The sequence below is a fragment of the Hyla sarda genome, chromosome 10, assembly GCF_029499605.1.
Source record: "Hyla sarda isolate aHylSar1 chromosome 10, aHylSar1.hap1, whole genome shotgun sequence".
In the NCBI taxonomy this organism is placed as follows: domain Eukaryota; kingdom Metazoa; phylum Chordata; class Amphibia; order Anura; family Hylidae; genus Hyla; species Hyla sarda.
In genome coordinates, this window is record NC_079198.1 from 117,166,001 (window position 1) to 117,182,122 (window position 16,122).

The window sequence follows — 16,122 nt, forward strand, 5'->3', positions numbered from 1 at the left end:
CCTGACTGAGGCTAGTCACCGGGCGAAAGACTCTATACAGCCGGCACACAGGACAACACTGAAGGGAGATCCGTGACACCCCGGAGTGGTGAGCATTGTACGGAGCTTATTGCCAACTGGCTGATTTGATATGACATTTTGATGTGTGGTATACACAGAGATGTATAAGGAGTGATCTTTAGTGACTGTTCACTGTTCACCAAGCACTACATTGTATCGGTGGGATCGAGTTGCCACTGTCTGGACAGATACGGTACCATTGCATCAATTGACTAACTGTATATCTGTAGCTGCTACATTTTATCTGCTTTATATTGAAGATCTCTGAGAATAGGATCAATTGAATGAACATTTGCATTGTGTTGTTCCACAGGATTATTAGATTGCTATATTGATATTACAGGCTCAAGTCGCAGATTATTTTTATAGTTACATAGTTACATAGTTAGTATGGTTGAAAAAAGACATACGTCCATCAAGTCCAACCAGGGGATTGAAGGGAAGGATGTAAGGGGATAAGGGAAAGGGATGTAGTTTTATAATTCTGCATAAGCATTAATGTTATTTTGTTCCAGGAATGTATCTAACCCTGCTTTAAAGCTGTTAATTGTTCCTGCTGTGACCAGTTCCTGAGGTAGACCGTTCCATAAATTCACAGTCCTCACGGTAAAGAAGGCGTGCCGCCCCTTTAGACTAAACCTTTTCTTCTCCAGACGGAGGGAGTGCCCCCTCGTCCTTTGGGGGGGTTTAACCTGGAACAGTTTTTCTCCATATTTTTTGTATGGGCCATTTATATACTTATATACGTTTATCATATCCCCCCTTAAACGTCTCTTCTCAAGACTAAACAATTGTAACTCCTTTAATCGCTCCTCATAGCTAAGATGTTCCATGCCCCATATTAGTTTAGTCGCGCGTCTCTGCACCCTTTCCAACTCCGCAGTGTCCCTTTTATGAACAGGCGACCAAAACTGAACAGCATATTCCAGGTGAGGCTGTACCAATGCTTTATAAAGGGGGAGTATTATGTCCCTGCCCCTCGAGTCCATGCCTCTTTTTATACATGACAATATCCTGCCGGCTTTGGAAGCAGCAGCCTGACATTGCATGCTATTTTGTAGTCTGTGATCTACAAGTACACCCAGATCCTTCTCTACCAGTGACTCTGACAGTTTAATCCTCCCTAAGACATACGACGCATGCAGGTTATTAGTACCCAGATGCATAACTTTACATTTATCCACATTGAACCTCATTTGCCAAGTGGATGCCCAGACACTTAGTCTATCCAAGTCATCTTGTAACTTATGCACATCCTCTATAGACTGTACCGTGCTACAAAGCTTGGTGTCATCTGCAAAGATAGAAACAGAGCTGTTAATGCCATCCTCTATATCATTGATAAATAAATTAAACAGCAGCGGGCCCAGTACTGAACCTTGGGGTACACCACTAATAACCGGGGACCAATCAGAGTACGAATCATTTACCACCACTCTCTGGGTACGATCTATGAGCCAGTGTTCAATCCAGTTACAAACTAAAGTTTCCAAGCCCAAGGACCTTAACTTACCTGTCAGATGTCTGTGAGGGACAGTATCAAATGCTTTGGCAAAATCCAGAAACACTATATCCACAGCCATTCTTCTATATACAGAGCCCCCCTCTATATACACAGCCCCCCTCTATATCCACAGCCATTCCTCTGTCAAGGCTTCTACTCACCTCTTCATAAAAGCAAAATAGATTGGTTTGACAACTTCTATCCTTAGTAAACCCATGCTGGCTATCACTTATAATACAATTATCCCCTATGTATTCCTGTATGTAATCCCTTATAAGTCCTTCAAACAATTTACCCACAATGCACGTTAGACTTACCGGTCTATAATTGCCTGGCGAAGACCTAGAGCCCTTCTTGAAGATTGGTACCACATTAGCCTTGCGCCAGTCCCTTGGCACAATACCAGACACCAGAGAATCTCTAAATATCATGAACAAGGGTACAGATATTACTGAACTTACCTCTCTAAGAACTCTTGGGTGTAGTCCATCCGGCCCTGGAGATTTGCTTACATTTACTTTACTTAACTTACCTTGTACCATCTCTACATTAAGCCAGTTCAGTACATTACATGATGTGTTACCAGCACTGACCTGGCCAATGTCAGCTCCTTCTTCCATAGTATATACAGAACTAAAGAACCCATTCAGTAGCTCCGCCTTCTCTTGATCGCCCGTGACAACCTCCCCATTATCATTATTAAGGGGTCCTACATGCTCTGTCCTTGTTTTTTTTGTATTTATATATCTAAAAAAATATTTAGGATTACTTTTGCTTTCTTTGGCCACTTGTCTCTCATTTAGAATTTTTGCAGTTTTTATTACATTTTTACATATTTTATTAAGCTCTTTGTACTGTTTAAATGTTATAGCTGACCCATCAGATTTGTATTTTTTGAAGGCTAATTTTTTGTGGTTTATTGCTCTTTTAACCTCATTTGTCAGCCATGTAGGATTTAGTTTTAATCGTTTATATTTGTTCCCCTTTGGTATATATTTAGCTGTATAGTTATTTAGAGTTGATTTAAAGATGTCCCATTTCCCTTCTGTATCAGTATTTGAGAACACCTCCCCCCAGTCTATGTCCTGTAGTGCAGCCCTCAGCCCAGGGAAATTTACCTTTTTAAAGTTATATGTTTTTGCCTTCCCCATCTGTCTTTGTTTTCTACATTTTAAGTCAAAAGTAACTATATTGTGGTCACTATTACCAAGGTTTTCCCGCACAGTTACATTACCAACCAGCTCTGCGTTGTTGGAAATGATCAGATCCAACAAGGCATCACTTCTTGTTGGGTCCTCCACAAACTGGCCCATAAAATTATCCTGCAATAAATTTAGGAATTGTCGCCCCTTTGTAGTTTTAGCCAGCCCCGGACCCCAATCTATATCTGGATAGTTAAAATCTCCCATTATTACCACTGTACCTGCCCGGGCGGCCCTCTCTATTTGTTTATACAGCCGACCTTCTATCTCTTCAGTGATATTAGGGGGTCTGTAGATTACACCAAATATTATTATTTCAGTATTTCCCTCCTTTTGTAATTCTACCCACAGTGATTCCACCTCCTCAGAATCATCACACACTATGGCATCGTTCACATTGACTTTCATACCACTTCTTACATACAGACAGACTCCACCACCTTTTCTGTTCATTCTATCCTTGCGAAACAATGTAAACCCCTGCAGATTAACAGCCCAGTCATGCGAGGAGTCCAGCCATGTCTCAGTGACCCCAACTATATCAATATGTTCCTCCAGTATCAAGGCCTCAAGCTCCCCCATTTTATTTGCTTGGCTTCTGGCATTTGTGAACATACACTTTACATTTCCATTAAGTTTTACACATATAGTCTCACTAATGGGATTTTCAGAGTTATTGGGGTTAATGTCATTTTTTGAGTTATAAGGGCTAATTGTACTATTTAAGTTACTGGGGCTAATGGGATTTTTTGAGTTATTGGGTCTAACGTTATTATTTAAGTTATTGGGGCTAATGGGATTTTTTGCGTTATTGCGTCTAACGTTGTTATTTAAGTTATTGGGGCTAATGGTATTTTTTGAGTTAATGGGGCTTATTGTAGTTATTGAGTTATTGGGGCTAATGGAATTTTTTTAATTATTGGGATTACAATTTTTCGGGCTACATTTATTTTTACAGCTGGTTTGTAACGCATGAATCTCCTTATCCACTGTTCTTAACCTCCCCCCACAGGACTCCTCTCCACCCGCCATTATGTCCTGACCCCTCTCTAACCTATCCATCCCACTGTCTGCTTTCTTTGCTTTATTATCCTCCCCCCACTCACCTAGTTTAAATACTCAGCCACCCCTTCCAGGATTCTCTCCCCCAGCACAGCAGACCCCCTTCCATTCAGGTGCAAATTATCCGTAGAATAGAGTTTGTACCCCAATGAAAAGTCAGCCCAGTGCTCTAAAAACCCAACCCCTTCCCCCTCACACCACGACTCAAGCCATGCATTTAACTCCCTAAGCTCCCGCTGTCTTTCCTGCGATGCGCATGGCACAGGAAGTATTCCAGAGAACACAACCTTAGAGGTCCTTCCCTTCAGCTTGGCACCTAGTTCCTTGTAATTATTCTTCAAGGACCTCCACCTACCATGTATTCTGTCGTTGGTTCCCACATGGACCACGACAGCTGGGTCATCCCCAGCCCCCCCTAGTAATTTGTCCACCCTTTCCACCACATGCCGAACCCTGGCACCAGGGAGACAGCAAACCATTTGGTTGAGGTGGTCTTGGCGACAAATTATTCTATCCGTCTTCCTGATTATAGAGTCCCCTACCACAACTAACTGTCTTGGCCTACCTGCGTTACCATCCCCCACACTACTAGTTGAGCTGTTCCCCCGGCTGTTAGGGAGACCAGTATCCACTAGGGTTGCCATCTCTGATACTGAGGCCCTCGCATCATCGCCCAACTTGGCAATTTTACTTGGGAGATCAGAAGCAGAAGTGACCTTCCTTTTCCTTGCCCCCTTTCCAGTCCCTCTAACTACATTAACCCAGCTCCCTACTTGAGCGTCCTGGCTAGTTTCTCCAACCTCCATTTCTACCCCACTAACTGCTTGCTCTGTAAGATTGTCAATCGCCCTCAATGTTGCATTTTGCTCCTCTAGATCTCTAATACGAGCTTCCAGGTGGGCAACATGCTCACATTTGTCACAGCGGTATTCACCCTGAAGCTGCTGCTCCAGAGATGTATACATGTGGCACAATGTGCACTGAAGAAAACCTCCAATCCTGCTGTCCATATCCTTGGTGACAAACAGCTGTTATTAACTATTAAGAAAAACTACTTTTATCAAGGGAGTGTAATACTTACAGTTACAGTGGGTCCTGCTTACAACTCCTGCTTTCTAAACTTCTGCTTATAAAACTTCTCAAATGTAACACTTAATAATACCACACTTTAGAATACAGACCCAGCTTCAGCTAGACTCAGTCAGAGCAGGGCTCACAGAGTTTCCCAGTTAGTTTTAGACACCTGAGTGCAGTTAATCAATTAACCCCTCCCCCAGGTGTGCTACAGACAGGAGGAAAAAAAAAAAATTAAAAAAGGTATTATTATATTTTATATTTAATTAAATTAATTAGGGGAGTACAAGGGCCCTGTACATTCTCTATTTAATCTATTATCATTCTATATTAATAAATATTAATTATTTTAAACCAGATATCTTTGACCTTTGAGCCCCATTTACTTTTAACATATTGTCCCTATTTTTTACACCGTGGGTATAGGTGTTTGTTGGGTTGCTCGGGTCTTTAGTGACGGTCAGACAGACAGGAGCCTCTCCATTGTCTCTATATTAGATTTGTAAATTACTTCTATTAAAAAATCTTAATCCTTCCTGTACTTTTTAGGGTCTGTATTCTACAGGGAAAGTGCGTTTTTTTTTTTTTTTCTATTATGTCACGACCACAGTGCTCTCTGCTGACCTCTGCTGTCCATTTTATGAACTGTCCAGAGCAGGAGAAAATCCCTATAGCAAACATATGCTGCTCTGGACAGTTCCTAAAATGGACAGCAGAGGTCAGCAGAGAGCACTGTAGTCGTGACATAATAGAAAGCCAAAAAGAAAATCATTTCCTCTGTAGTATACAGCCACTAATAAGTACTGGAACGATTAAGATTTTTTAATAGAAGTAATTTACAAATCTGTTTAACTTTCTGGCACCAGTTGATTTAAAAATAAAAAGCTTTCCATGGGAATAGCCCTTAAGTACCCATACCCTTTTTAAAAAGAGGGAGAGAAGGACTTTGTTAAAAAGTAGGGTCTGGCTGTTCATTAGAGGGGCACTTGGCGGTAGTAGTCTGTCCTCTATGGTATGGGTGCCCTTTACTCACACATTAGAGTAAGGCTATGTTGACATGGCAGAATTTCCATGCTTCCCCTCAGATTCCGTTCCGCCAAGCTGGCAGATTTTTTTCTTGCAGTTTTGCGGATTCCACACAAAATGTGTGTGGAATTTGTGCTAAATATATGTGGAATTTCTTGGGCTCAACACATAGATTTCAGATGGAATTCAGAGTCCCATTTACTCTGCCGCAAAAAGAATGGACATGTTTATTCTATTTGCGGAATCCGGAATGCAGAATTTACGCAGTGGAAATTCTGCAGCAGAAAATATGCTGTGTGAAGGGGACAGCGGGAATTCCATTCACCGCAATGTTAACTTCATGTAGCAAAATTTCAGAGCTGAATTTTTTTTCCAGGAATTTATACAGAATTTCTCCCGAGTGAACATACCCTAATGGTACGTTCAGACGAGCGGATTTTCCACGCGGATTTTTCTGCGGATCCGCCGCTGAAGGACCTCTATATGCTGCCTTTACGTGTGCCTGCTTGGAGCGGCAATATGCCGCTACGAGCAGACACACTGAGATGTGCGAGTCACCGTGCGCATGTGCAGTATACTCGCACCTCGCGGCAGCTCTCGGCCTGGCTCATTGGGCAGGGGGAGCGGCCTCAACTACAGAGGGTTAGGCCAGTGCGCCTAATTTTTCAAAAGGTGCACGGCTCTTGATAAATTCTGTGCACAGACTTCGGGATCTATGCTTTAGACTGTATTTAAACCTGCTCCAGCATGGTCTGACATTTCAGCGTACTTTCAGCCGATGCGACTTGTCGCTGAAAAGTCGCTTTTGATAAATTCAGCACCAATGCATTTTTCTGTCTAAAATAGACTAGAATGCATCACGTTCTAAAAATCCTCTAAAGCAAAAGTCGCTGAAAAGTCGCACATATTTAGGAAAAAAAACAGTCTAAATCCTTTGATAAATCTCCCACAGTGTGTCTGCTCATAGCGGCGTATTGCCACTCCGAGCAGGCACATGTTAAGGCAACATACAGAGGTCCTTCAGCGGCGGATCTGCAGCGTAACATACGCTGTAAATACGCTCGTCTCAACGTACCCTAAAGCAGTGTTTCCCAACCAGGGTGCCTCCAGCTGTTGCAAAACTACAACTCCCAGCATGCTGGGAGTTGTAGTTTTGCAACAGCTGGAGGCACCCTGGTTGGGAAACCCCGCTCTAAAGGTTCTGATTCCCCTACGTGCAGCAGAAAACGGGCTGTGCATGCAGTCAGTCACCATTATGTTCTGTATCCTGACATGTTCTATTTGTATGCTATTTTAAATTATTAAGAATGGTGCACGTGCATCAGCATCAGCGGGGGACATAGGAGGTACCCTCTCAGATCCTATATATATGTCATCATTAGATACATATAAAAAAAAATAATAATGGTGTCAATTAGAGATGAGCGAACTTACAGTAAATTCGATTCGTCACAAACTTCTCGGCTCGGCAGTTGATGACTTTTCCTGTATAAATTAGTTCAGCTTTCAGGTGCTCCCGTGGGCTGGAAAAGGTGGATACAGTCCTAGGAGACTCTTTCACCTTTTCCAGCCCACCGGAGCACCGGAAAGCTGAACTAATTTATGCAGGAAAAGTCATCAACTGCCGAGCCGAGAAGTTTGTGACGAATCGAATTTACTGTAAGTTCGCTCATCTCTAGTGTCAATGAAGCCCACAAACATAAACAAGCTACAAGATCTATAAAAGGAACCTGCAGTCTACACATGTACACAAACCACTCACCGCCCCCCATAGCTACAATCTGTCAGATCAGCATTATGGCCCAAGTTATAGCCCATTAAAGGGGATATCCAGGAAGTGAAAAACAAAGGTAATTTCTTTCAAAAACCACTCCCTGTCTGTCTCTAGGTTGGGTGTGGCTCTGCAGCTCAGTTCCATTGAAATGAATGGGGCCAAGTTGTAATACCACACCCAACCTTGGGACAGACATGGAGCTGTTTTTGAAAGAAACTACTTCTGTTTTTTTCTATTCCTGTATAACCCCTTTAACCCCTTAAGGACCCGGGCTTTTTCCGTTTTTTCATTTTCAATTTTTCCTCCTTAACTTTAAAAAATCATAACTCTTAAAAATTTTCACCTAAAATTATATATAATGGCTTAATTTTTGCGTCACTAATTCTACTTTGTAATGACATTAGTCATTTTACCCAAAAATCTACGGTGAAACGGGAAAAAAAATCAATGTGCGACAAAACTGATGAAAAAACACTATTTTGTAAGTTTTGGGGGCTTCTATTTTTACGCAGTACATTTTTTGTCAAAAATGATACCTTATCTTTATTCTGTAGGTCCATATGGTTAAAATGATACCCTACTTATATAGGTTTGATTTTGTATCACTTCCGAAAAAAATCATAACTACATGCAGGAAAATTTATACGTTTAAAATGGTCATCTTTTGACCCCTATAACTTTTTTATTTTTCTGTGTTCAGGGCGCTTTGAGGACTCACTTTTTGCGCCGTCATCTGAAGTTTTTAGCGGTACCATTTTTGTTCTGATCAGACTTTTTGATCACTTTTTATTCACTTTTTTGTGGTATAAAAAGTTATCAAAAATGCGCTATTTTGGACTTTGGAATTTTTTTGCGCTATTAGAGGCGGGTCCCGGCTTCACTATGACGCCGGGCCCGCCGCGATATATCGCAGGACCGGGACCCATGACGTATGCATACGTCATGGGTCCTTAAGAGGTTAAAGGGGTACTCCGGTGGAAACCTTTTTTTTTTTAAATCAACTGGTGCCAGAAAGTTAAACGGATTTGTAAATAACTTCTATTAAAAAATCTTAATCCTTCCAGTACTTATTGGCTGCTGAATACTACAGAGAAAATTCTTTTCTTTTTGGAACACAAGAGCTCTCTGCTGACATCATGACCACAGTGCTCTCTGCTGACATTTCTGTCCATTTTAAGAACTGTCCAGAGCAGGAGAAAATCCCCCATAGAAAACATATGCTGCTCTGGACAGTTCATAAAATGGACAGAGATGTCAGCAGAGAGCACTGTGGGTCGCGATGTCAGCAGAGAGCTCTGTGTTCCAAAAAGAAAAGAATTTCCTCTGTAGTATTCAGCAGCTAATAATTACTGAAGGATTAAGATTTTTTTTTAATAGAAGTAATTACCAGTTGATTAAAAAAAAAAAAAAAAAAGTTTTCCACCGGAGTACCCCTTTAAAGGGGTATTCCAGGAAAAAACTTTTTTTTATATATCAACTGGCTCCAGAAAGTTAAACAGATTTGTAAATTACTTCTATTAAAAAATCTTACTCCTTTCAGTATTTATGAGCTTCTGAAGTTGAGTTGTTCTTTTCTGTCTAAGTGCTCTCTGATGACACGTGTCTCGGGAACCGCCCAGTTAGAAGAGGTTTACTAAGGGGATTTGCTTCTAAACTGGGCGGTTCCCGAGACACGTGTCATCAGAGAGCACTTAGACAGAAAAGAACAACCTTATCTTCAGAAGCTCATAAGCACTGAAAGGATTAAGATTTTTTAATAGAAGTAATTTACAAATCTGTGTAACTTTCTGGAGCCAGTTGATATTAAAAAAAAAAAGTTTTCCACCGGAGTACCCCTTTAAAACCTACGAGCCTTATTGTCATATAGAAAAGCCACTCTGACTTCTTACCCTCCAACAGTCCGTAGCGCTGCACACAATAAAAGATAGGAAGGAGAGGATGACCAGGACGAGGCACAGGACCTCCACCGATGTGCTGCCCATTTTACGCCACTCGCTGACCGTGTCCATCTAAAGGGAAAGAAAAACCCTTCTGAAGAATAACAGAGCAAAAAGCTGGAACATAAACTCGGGCAGCTGGGGATTCACGCTGTGCCTGGCTGCTCTTTACCTCTTAGATTTTAACAGAAGTTGATGTCTAAGTTTATTAAATGTGTCTGAGGAATTTAGAAGAAGACGCTAAAATCAGGACAGCGGGGGCATCACCTCAACCTCCCGAATAGCCATGAGAAATCTAGAGGGCCCCCAAGATATCACAAGCTATCTATAGAAGAAGGGTTTTGGGTTCCATCAGGCCCTTAGGTGAAAGTACAACCTTCACGTTCCTTTATACAACGGTCTCAACATACAATATTTCACCATACAGTGGTCTTTTCTGAACCATTGTAACTTGAAATCAGACTCAACATACAATACTACAGACAGTCCAGATCTGTGAAACGTGTCAATGGCGGGAAGAACTGACCGATCAGAATGGGCATTCACTGGTAAAATACCTGTATTACTGAAGTGTATCCACTGACTGGTGTCTGGTAGCGCCCCCTACAGTACAGGGAGGTATTACATGTTTTGTACTCTTTACCTGTATTACTGAAGTGTATGCACTTACTGGTGTCTGGTAGCGCCCCCTACAGTACAGGGAGGTATTACATGTTCTGTACTCTTTACCTGTATTCCTGAAGTGCACGCACTGACTGGTGTCTGGTAGCGCCCCCTACAATACAGGGAGGCATTACATGTTCTGTACTCTTTACCTGTATTACTGAAGTGTATGCACTGACTGGTGTCTGGTAGTGCCCCCTACAGTACAGGGAGGTATTACATGTTCTGTACTACTCTTTACCTGTATTACTGAAGTGTATGCACTGACTGGCTGTCTGGTAGCGCCCCCTACAGTACAGGGAGGTATTACATGTTCTGTACTCTCTACCTGTATTACTGAAGTGTATGCACTGACTGGTTTCTGGTAGCGTCTCCTACAGTACAGGGAGGTATTACATGTTCTGTACTACTCATTACCTGTATTACTGAAGTGCATGCACTGACTGGCTATCTGGTAGCTCCCCCTACAGTACAGGGAGGTATTACATGTTCTGTACTACTTATTACCTGTATTACTGAAATGTATGCACTGACTGGTGCCTGGTAGCACCCCCTACAGTACAGGGAGGTATTACATGTTCTTTATACTCTGTACCTGTATTACTGAAGTGCATGCACTGACTGGTGTCTGGTAGCGTCCCCTACAGTACAGGGAGGTATTACATGTTCTGTACTCTGTACCTGTATTACTGAAGTGTATGCACTGACTGGTGTCTGATAGCGCCCCCTACAGTACAGGGAGGTATTACATGTTCTGTACTCTTTACCTGTGCCAGGGTTGGCTGCTCCTTTGGACACCAGTTGGGGGTGACTCCATTTTACATTTTTAGGACACTGTGTACTGTAGAGGACCCTGAAGAAGCTCCTGTCCTCTACATAGACAGTGATTACAGCTCCCAGCAGATCTTTCTTACTTTTATATGTAAGGATTTGCTTTATCTATATTAATTATCTACTTGTTTTTGTTTAATCCTCACTTTTTCCTATTTTTTGATGACATTTTGGGGCTTCAGAACCAATTCCCAGGTTTCCATAGAGTTTCGTTCTCTACATACAATGGTTTCACCATTCAACGGTCGTCCTGGAACAATTGAATATTGTGAAAAAAAAAAAAAAAATTCAAGCCAAGGCAAGTGCTCTCTATCACCCAAAGTGCAAGAAAAAGTGCAAACGTGTCACACTAAAATGTGCACAAAGGGTGCTGCCTATCGCTAAGCCCTTCTCCAACAGGAGAGAGGCCCCCAACAAACCTACCCTTCACCTCCGGGCCAAAAGGCACCTGCAAGGATCCAGGTTCGATGCCCTTTTCCGCCGAAGCTACTAAGGGGCCACAAATGAACCTGGCCTCAACCTAGGTATCAGCCGAGGAGCCGTATACTGATGGCATCTCGACCGAAGCCAAAATGCCCAAGGGTTGCAGGGAGGTGAGGAACCGAATGGCCACACACACCTCCCCTAGACCACCAGGAGGGACACCCAGAAGGGCTACCGCACCCTGACAAATCCTGTGTACAAACAAAACACGTAAAGTGGCACAGGGACCTACAAAAATAATAAATAAGTGGACGAGTGCAGGAACAATTTAATATTGATACTTCAGGGACCACTGTAGTTAATACCTGTAACTATATGACCATGCGGTGTACAGGCAAGGGGGTCCCTACCATAGGGCCTGTCTATCTATATAAGGGCTATCGAGGAACCCAGCCCGGTATGTCTCAATCCCTTATTTTATTGGGTGGTGAGATTGGGGCAAACAAGCACCAAGGGGGAGATTTATCAAAACCTGTCCAGAGGAAAAGTCGCCCAGTTGCCCATAGCAACCAATCAGATCGCTTCTTTCATTTTTCACAGGCCTTTTCAAAAATGAAAGAAGCGATCTGATTGGTTGCTATGGGCAACTGGGCAACTTTTCCTTTGCATAGGTTTTGATAAATCTCCCCCCAAGTCTTCTTGTTTAAGGGGGTATCAACACGTGTTAGATGAGGGAAGGGGGGCATTTTAATCTGATGATGGGAAAAATGTTTTGTTACATGGTCAGCCATTCAGGAAGATGTCCAAGTCCGGCAACAGTCGCTCTCCCCTATCCAATATAGATGGGGGTCCTGAAGGTGGAGACATCCATAAACACATGGGAGGTCTCCAAACTGTGGACCTCCAGATGTTGCAAAACTGCAACTCCCAGCATGCCCGGACAGCCGTTGGCTGTCCGGGCATGCTGGGAGTTGCAGTTTTGCAACATCTGGAGGTCCACACAGTTTGGAGACCACCGATATACACTAAGACACATGGTCGCGCCGGGGCCCCATAACACATCGGCCCTATAAGAGACCAGTATTATAATTGGCATATGGGGCCCTGTTACAGATTTTGCATGGGGACCCAGAAGCTACAAGCTACGACTCCGGACATGAATGTTAGTGGGAACGGAGTTGTCTTGGTTTGGGTGGGAAGTCTTATTATTGCTATCTTTTTTTTTGGCCCTGATACTGTATTTAGAAATGAATGTGGTAAGATAAATTACGATCTATAAAATATGCATTAAAAAAAAAATAGTAATAATAATCAAATAAAATACACAAGCGTCTATCCCCAGTAGCTGTCTGGAAGCACGAAAACTTGGGAAATAGGTATTTGTTGCAGTGTGTTTACATCTCAGGGTCTGGAGAAACAATGCCACCTTGAGGATCCCATGGGAGAGACAACTGCTCCGAGACCGTCACCATCTGCCGGACACGAGCAAAGAAGACTGCGCTCGCAACTAGGATGAATGTGAATACAGTGACCCCCCCCCGACCTACGATGGCCCCGACATACGATCATTTCAACATACGATGGCCTCTCAGAGGCAGCATCAACATACGATGCTTTTGTATGTCGGGGCCATCGCATAAACGGCTATCCGGCAGCGCAGACTGCTTCAGCTGCCGCCGGATAGCCGTTTAAGGTGCCCCGTGTGGTCCGGTGACGATCACTTACCTGTCCCCGGCCCTCCGGACCGTCCTCTTCGGGATCCCCTGCATCGTCGGCGCTCTCCATCGTCATCATCACGGCGCCCCGTCATCCAATAGGAGCGACGTGATGACGGCGATAAGGAGCGACGATCCCGGGCAGCGGAGACGGTCTGGAGCGGCGGGGACACCACGAGGACGCGCCGACAGCGATGTAGGGCGACATCCAGGGCAGCGGTGACGGTCCAGAGCAGCGGGGACAGGTGAGTATACCTTCCTCTATTTAACTTTGTACGGATCCCTCAACATACGATGGTTTCAACAAATGATGGTCCATTTGGAACGGATTACCATCGTATGTAGAGGGACCACTGTACAAACAAATGTAAGTGACCCCCTTACTATCAGTGAACAGTCCAGGCTGGTGAAGGAGACGGCACGGTGCGGGGAACATTTTCTTGGTGCACACTGGCACGCTCCGAACATTTACTTAGGATTTATCTAAGTATTGTGGCCGACCAAGTTCATCTCCTCATGGCAGCTATGGCAGCAGGACAATGCATCATACACAGGGGATCTAACCTTACGGATTTGTTCTAGGAACAAGACAAGGGGGGAGATTTATCAAAACCCGTCCAGAGGAAAAGTAGCTGAGTTGCCAATAGCAACCAATCAGATCGCTTCTTTCATTTTAGAAAAAGGCCTCTGAAAAATGAAAGAAGCGATCTGATTGGTTGCTATGGGCAACTTAGCAACTTTTCCTGTGGACAGGTTTTGATAAATCTCCCCCACAGCGTCCAATGTTATATACATTAACCCCTTAAGGACTGAGCCCTTTTTGCCATTTTTTGCAATTCTGACCACTGTCACTTTAAACATTAATAACTCTGGAATGCTTTTAGTTATCATTCTGATTCTGAGATTGTTTTTTCGTGACATATTCTACTTTAACATAGTGGTAAAATTTTGTGGTAACTTGCATCCTTTCTTGGTGAAAAATCCCAAAATTTGATGAAAAATTTTAAAATTTTGCATTTTTCTAACTTTGAAGCTCTCTGCTTGTAAGGAAAATGGATATTCAAAATAATTTTTTTTTATTCACATATAAAATATGTCTACTTTATATTTGCATCATAAAATTGATGAGTTTTTACTTTTGGAAGACACCAGAGGGCTTCAAAGTTCAGCAGCAATTTTGCAATTTTTCACAAAATTTTGAAACTCGCTTTTTTTCAGGGACCAGTTCAGGTTTGAAGTGGATTTGAAGGGTCTTCATATTAGAAATACCCCATAAAAGACCCCATTATAAAAACTGCACCCCCCAAAGTATTCAAAATGACATTCAGTCAGAGTTTTAACCCTTTAGGTGTTTCACAGGAATAGCAGCAAAGTGAAGGGGAAAATTCACAATCTTCATTTTTTACACTCGCATGTTTTTGTAGACCCAATTTTAGAATTTTTGTAAGGGGTAAAAAGGAGAAAATTTTTACTTGTATTTGAAACCCAATTTCTCTCAGTAAGCACATACCTCATATGTCTATGTTAATTGTTCGGCGGGAGCAGTAGAGGGCTCAGAAGGGAAGGAGCGACAAATGGTTTTTGGGGGGCATGTCACATTTAGGAAGCCCCTATGGTGCCAGAACAGCAAAAAAAAAACACATGGCATAGCATTTTGGAAACTAAACCCCTCAGGGAACGTAACAAGGGGTAAAGTAAACCTTAATACCCCACAGGTGATTCACGACTTTTGCATACGTAAAAAAAAAAAAAAAATCCCTAAAATGCTTGGTTTCCCAAAAGTTTTACATTTTTAAAAAGGGTAATAGCAGAAAATACCCCCCAAAATTTGAAGCCCAATTTCTCCCGATTCAGAAAACACCCCATATGGGGGTGAAAAGTGCTCTGCTGACGCACTACAGGTCTCAGAATAGAAGGAGTCACATTTGGCTTTTTTGAAGGAAATTTTGCTCTGGGGGCATGCCGCATTTAGGAAGCCCCTATGGTGCCAGGACAGCAAAAAAAACCACATGGCATACCATTTTGGAAACTAGACCCCTTGGGGAACGTAAAAAGGGGTAAAGTGAACCTTAATACCCCAAAGGGGTTTCACAACTTTTGCATATGTAAAAAAAAAAAAAATAATAATTTACCTAAAATGCTTGGTTTCCCAATAAATTAACATTTTTACAAAGGGTTAAAGCAGAAAATACCCCCCAAAATTTGAAGCCCAATTTCTCCCGATTCAGAAAACGCCCCATATGGGGGTGAAAAGTGCTCTGCTGGTGCACTACAGGTCTCAGAAGAGAAGGAGTCACATTTGGCTTTTTGAAAGCAAATTTTGCTCTGGGGGCATGCCGCATTTAGGAAGCCCCTATGGTGCCAGGACAGCAAAAAAAAAAACACACTCGGGGAACGTAACAAGGGGTTAAGTGAACCTTAATACCCCACAGGTGTTTCACGACTTTTGCATATGTAAAAAAAATAATTTATTTTTTACCTAAAATGCCTCTTTTCCCAAAAATTTTACATTTTTAAAAAGGGTAAAAGCAGAAAATACCCCCCAAAATTTGTAACACTATTTCTCCCGAGTACGGCGATACCCCATATGTGACCCTAAACTGTTGCCTTGAAATTCGACAGGGCTCCAAAGTGAGAGCGCCATGCGCATTTGAGGCCTAAATTAGGGACTTGCATAGGGGTGGATATAGGGGTATTCTACGCCAGTGATTCCCAAACAGGGTGCCTCCAGCTGTTTTAAAACTCCCAGCATGCCTGGACAGTCAGTGGCTATCTGGCAATACTGGGAGTAGTTGTTTTGCAACAGCTGGAGGCTCCGTTTTGGAAACAGTGGCGTACCAGACGTTTTTCA

At 42.7% G+C, this 16,122-nt stretch overlaps 1 protein-coding gene across 6 annotated transcripts in view; it reads right to left on the reverse strand.

Annotated features, from left to right (window-relative positions):
- LOC130293813 (claudin-16-like) overlaps positions 1-13,933 on the reverse strand; it is a 35,102-nt gene extending 21,169 nt beyond the window's left edge. The window contains exons 1-2 of one of the 6 annotated variants that reach the window (XM_056542944.1): positions 13,836-13,933; positions 9,592-9,711 (exon numbers count right to left, since the gene is read on the reverse strand). In XM_056542944.1, coding sequence (XP_056398919.1) covers positions 9,592-9,711 — 120 coding nt within the window. In that variant the 5' untranslated portion in view covers positions 13,836-13,933. The other 5 variants (XM_056542946.1, XM_056542943.1, XM_056542945.1 and 2 more) reach the window with 5 other exon arrangements.
- Positions 13,934-16,122: the final 2,189 nt, after the last annotated feature.